This window comes from Mytilus californianus, unplaced genomic scaffold (genome assembly GCF_021869535.1).
Source record: "Mytilus californianus isolate M0D057914Y unplaced genomic scaffold, xbMytCali1.0.p SCAF_10, whole genome shotgun sequence".
NCBI classification, from domain to species: domain Eukaryota; kingdom Metazoa; phylum Mollusca; class Bivalvia; order Mytilida; family Mytilidae; genus Mytilus; species Mytilus californianus.
The window spans coordinates 54,999,728-55,007,893 of NW_026262582.1; the positions used below are offsets into that span (position 1 = coordinate 54,999,728).

The 8,166-nt window shown below is 30.2% G+C and overlaps 1 protein-coding gene across 1 annotated transcript in view; it reads left to right on the plus strand.

The window, feature by feature from the left end:
* Positions 1-7,238, plus strand: part of LOC127718900 (tumor necrosis factor receptor superfamily member 16-like) — a 44,107-nt gene extending 36,869 nt beyond the window's left edge. The window contains exons 4-5 of the mRNA XM_052224987.1: positions 172-288; positions 2,539-7,238. Of these exons, the coding sequence (XP_052080947.1) occupies positions 172-288; positions 2,539-2,756 (335 nt within the window). The 3' untranslated portion in view covers positions 2,757-7,238. The remainder of the gene's footprint in view (positions 1-171; positions 289-2,538) is intronic.
* The last annotated feature ends 928 nt before the right edge of the window (positions 7,239-8,166 follow it).

The window sequence follows — 8,166 nt, forward strand, 5'->3', positions numbered from 1 at the left end:
TGGCAGGGTTCACATGTCCTTGACCTCAAAGTTCTTTGTTACACATTAAGTTTTCATTTGTTGTAAATATTAATATATATGTTATAGATTACATCATCAACACCATTCATTTAAATTAAAGGTTAATCAAATTAAGCAATCATTATTAAGACCATATATTTTATATTACAGATAACCAGCTCAGCAGAGTCAGAGATTTACCTGTGAAGAAGAAAAAAGAATTAGAAAAAAATTTATCTATGCATACCTCTGATGGTAATACATGGAAACAATTAGCAAAGGAATTAGGTAATAACGATTTAATAGTGAAGTATAGTATTGCTATTATATATGCATCAATTTGTTTTGATCTTTAAATAAGAAATTTGTATTCTCTAGCTTTTAGATTATTGCTAATAATAAAAGAATAAACAACATGGAATTATTTGAATCTGGAATAATTTTGAATTCTGGAAAATTGATAAGAAATGTATGATGAGAACTAACCCAATTTAGGAGGGTTAGCCATGCATGCATGGCTAAGGGGGGTTGGTTTATTCATACTGAAATACAGTCAAACCTCCTTATGTCGTAGTCGAAGGGACTGGAAAAAGTATTCGACTTATTCGAGGTTCGACTCATCCGAGGTCGAGTGTGTCGTCATAAATTTGAATGCACGAAATACGGTATGCGATTAGTGTAAACTAGATATTTTGAACAGTGTGCCTTTTTCGATATAACACTTTATGATTGTGTATTCAATCTCCATACTTTTTGGTCCCTCATGATAATTTAACACAAGTACAGATACAAAACATTCGCAAATAAAATAAATGCACAAACAAAAATATTTACAAAGGTCAGTCACTATAAATTATGAAATCACTCGTGGAAAGAAACAAGTTCTGAAATATCTGATGAGGGTCATCGCTTTGCATTCAATTATTATAAATTTATTTTAATTGACTTTATCCTTTTATTTATTGTAATTAATGAATTTTAACTCTAAGGATTCATTTCATCTAGACTTGGGTCATTTAAATGCGAATTTCGAGACATAGGGGTCAATTTACATTAATTTTACATCGACAGGACCATAAAATTTACTTGACTTAACCGAGTATTCAAATCAAACCAGTTCAACTCATCAGAGGTAAATATGCATTGATCAAACTGGAATTTTACCAGGACTCATTACTTTGACTCATCCGAGTTTTCAACACAACTGAGTTCAACACAACGAGGTTCGACTGTATAAGTGAAAGTAAAATTTACGTTAGCCATACTTGCATGGCTAACCTTATTTAGTTTTCATCATACATTTCTTAACGATTTTCCAGAATTCAAAATTATTCCAGATTCAAATAATTCCTTGTTAAAAGGTAAAGTAACAATATCATATTTAATTTGAGTTAAAGTTTTTCAGTAATATTATTGAAAGTTTGCCTCCCCAAAATACTAGCTGCATTTACATGGTGTTTGTTTTTATTGATTTTAACTGGTAGCTTAATAACGAGTACATGGACCCCTCTTTTTAAAAATTACATTTGGCTTGATTATTTGTGCCAATATTTATGAACAAATTACAGATGATTTTTTTTTTTATTAGATAAATATACAGCAGAAAATGACGTTTTTTTCTAAAATCATAAAAATGAGATAAAAATGAAATATTTCCAAAGGATTTTTACACAAATTGAGAGCATACTTATGAAAAGAAAATATTCCAAATGCTTTTACAAAAATCTGCTTGCATTTATTTGTTAGGTATGTCTGTCCAAAGGATAGAAATGTCCAAGAAACCTAAATTTTGAGTAAATGTCTAAAATTTCGGCCCCTGTTATCTCTAAAAGTAGCACATGAAGGTATATTTTTTATTACATATATGAAATTACTAGGTGAAAAATAGCTTGTTCGCAAATTTTCTATGAACAGTGGGATCAAAACTGTATTGTACGCCCTTAAGGCCCTGTCATTTGCTAAAGCACATGATCTTTTCAAAATAGTCATCACAGGTGGTGTTTGAGGAACCCCCCTTGTAAAAAACCAAAAAAAATATTATGAGAGACTAAGTTGAAATTCAAATTAAAGTTTGACTATTAAATTCAGAGCATTGTGAACCTTATAACCCCCTCAGAGACAGATGTGTGATACAGTCTCCTTCAAGGCACTAGTTTTTAGAAGCTTTAGTAATTTAGGGCTTGATATAGGGTATGGAAGCTTATTACCAACAGTAAAAACCATGCTGAACTTTTTATGTTTTTAGTCTGTTTATAGTTTTTTTGGGTTATTATTCTGTCTTATTCACTGCACATTTTTTCTTATTTGTATTCTGTATCAGATGATACCAAATACATTTGTAAATAATAATATTATAGATAAATTAAGAACCCTAGCTTGCAGTTATTAAAGCCTGAAGAACCCGACTTTTACAATGGGGCCCACATAGGGATCTCTTACTGAATGAACATGGTTTTAAATTCTAGAACAACTGAACTTTGTTTCAGATTAAATCAGGTACTAGTATTGAATTTTACATTTTATTTATCTTTTTCACAGGTTATCAGGAGAAGAAAATTGAACAGTTTGAATCCAGTTCATCTGAAGTTGTCAGTCATGTACATAATTTGTTAAACCATTGGTCAAAACATAAACATTCTACAGTGGAAGTGTTAATCAAGGCACTTCAAATTACAAACAGATTTGATATTGTCTTAATTTTACAAAGAGACATCACAGAAATAAAAAGTGGCAATCATTTACGTAATGTTATTTAAGGATGTATCATATTAATATTTCATGTTGTTAATTTATATTTATTATTGAAATTTTTATAACAATGTATTTGTCTTTTAATTTTTGAAGCATAGGAGTGTGTAACATTTAAAAGTTAGTTGTTGCATTTATGTCTTGAGGAGAAATAAATGCTCATTTGTCACTGATGTCTTCAAAATATCAAATTTTCTCTGAATCAACTAAAACTAATCAGTACCAGACTGATTTTGTATACTTTGTAAAGAATAATGTTGCTAAAATAGAATGCAAGGGCATACAAAGTATTATTTAAAAAATCCATCCTGACAATCACAGTTTTCTTCTCAATGTTCAGAATGTCAACATGTTTCTACTTTCATTTTTGTCGAGCCTGCAACATTTATGTTGGGAAAGCGAGACATATAGTGATCCTAGATTCTGGTGTCGGCGTCAACATTTAGGTTCAGTCTGTGGTTAAAGTTTTTCAGTCATCAATAACTTTGTCAAACTTTAATGGAATTTAAAAACTTATGAAATTTGGAAAGAAGCTTGTTTATGAACAAAAGACAGTGTCCAAAATTTTGAAAATGTTTATTTTCATTTTTCCATATTTTACTGATAAATGGACTTAGTTTTTTTTTTTTTTCAGTCTGAGGTTAAAGTTTTTCAGTCATCTATAAATTCGTCAAATGAAGTTGGATTTTTTTACAGATAAAAAGTTGATACAGTCTGGGGTTAAAGTTTGTTGCATATCAATTTCTTTGTCAAACCTTCATACATGTAGAATTTTATGTAACTTTGGCAGAAGCAGAATCTAAGAATGATTAAGAGATAATGTCTGAAGCAAACTTTGGAAAATATTTTTTTTTCATTTTCAGTATTTTTCTGAACAAAGGACTTAGGCCGTGCTCACATTGAGCTTAACTCGGTGTGGTGTACGTGTACACTACACTTTAACTAAACTCAATTACATTCCAATTGATAAAAATTAATGTTTACATGTAGTTTAAAACAGGTTTTGACTACATGCAGTCGATAGTCAATGTAGGCTTAGTGTGGGTTAAGTGTTCATAAAACAAAATATTAAGAAAGTGGATTTTATTGTGAATATTTTAGGAAGTTACATATATTGAATTGATATGATTATAATAATACTATGAATTAAGTTATTTTCCTTTTTATATGACAAAAACTCAAAATTTGCTCCGTAAAAAACATGATTGAATTTAATCGCCTTAGTGGACCAATTGATTTTCAGTTGGAGGGGGATTTTTTGCTGATAGAATATTCATTTTACACCGGTTGATAATATACAGCTAATTTATATAGCACGAAAATTATTTTCACTTTTTGTACACAACTTTTTCTTGCAAAGTCCTGCATTTTGTAGGACAAAATATTTATTTTCCTCATGCCACGGACAAGGTTATTTTTACAGTTAGTACCAGTCCAGACTATTCATTTCCAAAATCATCCCATGTGTGTCTGGGGAATAGAAATATGGCCACTTAGATCTTCTTCCTATCGGCCGTAAAACCCTTGCCAAAGTAGGGCGTCCGTTTGGCTGTGCAAGATGTTCAAGTACTCAGCCACGTCCATCTTCATCTCGGACGACCTCTATTACAGGACCTACCTATTGTATATATTGTGAATTTGTTCTCGTCCAGGACATGCATTAAATATTTGCCACTGGACGTTTATCAATCAACAATCAATCAATCAGTCATTTTCAAAATCCTTTTTTCGCCTATTGTTACGCTGTTTTAGCAAATGTAATCGCGACATCCTTAGAACTCTCAAAGTTCTCCAAATCAATAGAACGATTTTCATAGGTAACGACCATTCATCTTTATGGGACAAACCATTTTTTATATTACTTTAGTAAAAAACAAAAACAAAATTTCAATAACATACAGGAACATTTTTAAACTCGATGTTGAATCCCCCCTCCCTTCCTTTTCAAGAAATCAAACAATTTTTCTCACTTCCCTCCTGAAATAAAATATAATTTTTTCTTTAAAAAATGAATTTAAACAATTTATCTCCCCCCCTTCCCCCCCAAAAAAATAGAAAATAAAAAAAATATATGAATTGGTCTACGCCTAACTGATACAAAAGTTTACAGAGAAATTTTAATTAAATTTTAGGTAATGTACATGTAAATTATGTGTACATGTTCACTGTGTTTACTGATGTGAACAATTTTCATGTACAGGTAATTAAAACCAATGTACAGATGAGAACAAATTTAATGTGAAACCAGAGTTCATTGCATGAAACTAATTGTAAACAGGTTTACAGTACACAGCGTTTGGTGTGAACACGGCCTTAGTTTATTACAGTTTACATTTACAGACAGTTTTGGATTAAATTTTTTTGACATGATAAATTTGTAAACCTTCATTGATTGTTATGACACTTGGACAGAAGCTAATCTTCAAGACCATGAAATAGCATCTATTGAAAAAGTTTGAATTTTTTTTTAAATTCTGTATTTTACTGATAAATGGACTCACTTTTTAAGTCAACATTACACTTTTACACTGACTGCAGTAATCGCAGGCGAGACACAGGGTTTCACAGAACACCTTATGAATTTTTTAACAAATTTATCAGACGTTTGATATAGAAGTAATTGCCCTAAAAAGATGATTTTTGACCAACTTAAACATTTTGCCTTTTATCGTTAAAATTATTTTAGAAGGCACAAAATGTTTTGCAAGTACAAGACATACACAAATGCAGATAAGACCGAAGCAATCAATTGACACCTGTTAGAAGTAATTGCAAAGGCATTTTTTACAAGTTTTAACATTTCTGCCTAATATCTTGAAAACTATTGTAAATATACAGAAACCATTAAATGATGAGATGATTACGTACTTTTCTGCAATACAGTTGTTTGACAGGTTTTAGGAATTCCTATGGGCAAGGGTTGCACCCTTTAATAGCAGACTATGTTCTTGTATTTTATGAATCACAGTTTATAGTACAATTTGTCTAAATAATGGCCAAACTCAGTAAAAATGTGTCTATAAAATATTCCATTGAATTGAAAAATTAAATAACACTTACCCTTACCTTGAAGATATTTAATATTTGAATTAAAAAATAATTTTCTAATTGTACTTTAGGGAATTTACTTGAAAAAAAATCTAATACAAACAGCAATAATGGTGTTTTTTACTTCTAGATTTGGATATTTCAGTTTCACAGGGAAATCTCTATAAGAGATAAAAGAGATGATTTTTAGTTCCCTTTTGTTTATTTTCGCTTTTTGGATGGTGATGTTCCTTTGGGCCCTTCCATCGTTTGCTTTGTTAGTGTCTGTAGTGACATATAAGATTTAAAGTAAAGCCATATGGGATTTTTCAAATTTAACATTAAAAAATCTTTAATTTTATTAAAATCTTCAGAAATGTACTGCTATTGAATAATTATCTTCCCTACTCTAATTGACCAACAACTCTTTGGTATGCAGTGACCTTAACCATAACACCTTTCATTAGAAATCCAGCAATGGCACACGGCAAGTGAAAAGTTGAAAACTGATGAAAGAAAAAAATAAACAAATATGGAAGAAGTATTAATCCATTGTGAAAGAAATCTTTAAAATACACCAAATTATTTACTGGTAACAACTGTTATGAAAAAGTTGAATAAATAAATTTGAACACATGGAAAATATAAAAAAAACAAAACTAAACAATGCTGTATCATCTCAATAATTTTTCAGGTGCTCCATGGTTCTATGTTGATTGTTTATTAAGGTCATGATTTGGTAAACTTCAGCTACAAAACCCCAAAGTTAATTAGTAGCTAAAGTTTTCAATCAATAATCACTAAATGAATTTTTTTTTATTAAACGTTAAGGATTCAGATTAAATGTAAAAAAAAGTGCACATAGGACTTAGTTTAGTATATATGCATGCATTGCTTCATTAATTTCCTTAACATTATATTCACCAGAAACATGTTTGATTTGACTAAAACATAAACTTTGTATAACAGGTAAATTATTAAGTAAAGTTACCACAAATTACTGTAACTTCAGAAAATTCTGCAAAGTTTTTATAGTTGGGAAAATTGTGACCAAAAAGGTTTTGAAAAAATAAAAACTTGCATTTTAAGTTTTTGATAGCATTATTTGTCATCACTTGGAGTCTGTCGTCATCCGCTAACTTTTACAAAAATCATCTCCTCTGAAACTACTAGGCCAAATTTAACCAAACTTGGCCACAATCATCATTGGAGTATCTAGTTTAAAAAAAAGAACATGTATTCATTGACCCCGCCTGCCAACCAAGATGGCCGACATGGCTAAAAAAAACCAGGGGTAAAATGCAATTTTTAGCTCACCTGATCAAAAGGGCCAAGTGAGCTATTGCCATCACTTGGAATACTTGGTCATTGTCTGTTGTCGTTGATGTAAACTTTTTCAAAGTTCTCCTCTAAAACTACAGAACCAATTTCAACCAAACTTTAAATAAATGATCCTAATGGTATTTAGTATGAAATTTGTGTTTTTTATTTTGGTCAGTCAACAAACATGGCAGCCATTTCTAAAATTAGAAACATATGGGTAAAATACTGTTTTTGGGTTATATCTCAAAAACTTAAACAGTTAAAGCAAAACTAACTGGAATCGGATTTATCAGCAGGTCCAGATCTACAAGTGAGGAAATTTTTAAACAAATCAGACATCTGAAATAATAATTTTTATAAAATTTCTTATGTTTGGTTGTTATCTAGAAAACTATTATAAATAAAGAGAAATTTTAACAGCAAAAATGTTTAACAAAATAAGATCTACTAGTAAGTCCAAGAAGGGAATTCGTCAATTAATCCCTTATAGGAGTTATTGTCCTTGAAAGACTTTATTGAATATTGACGTTTTATTCAGAAACTATGATAGATAGAGATAAACTTGAAACAGCAAAAATGTTCAGCAAAGTAAGCGAGCTACAAATAAATCAACATGACCAAAATTTTCACTTGATTTTTTATAGGAGTTATTTCACTTGAAAGATAATTTATATTAATTTTTTTTAGTTTTTTGCATAACTATTATAGATAGACAGAAACTTTAAAAAGAAAAAAATTTCAGCAAAGTAAGACCTACAAATAAATCAAACATGAATGAAATTGTCAATTGATCCCTTGAAAGATATATTTTACCAATTTTGCAAACCAAGATGGCCGACATGGCTCAAAATAGAACATAGGGATGAAATGCTAGTTTTGTCTATTATCTTGAAAACTGCGATAAGTAGAGAAAATCTGACTGGGGCAGAAATGTTTAGGATATTGAGATCTTTCTGCTGACCATTTATATCAAAACTGTCAGACGATTTCTTATAGGAGTTATTGCCCTTAAATATCTAATTTACCAATTTTTTTTCATTGTTGCCTATTATTTCAGACATGTGATTC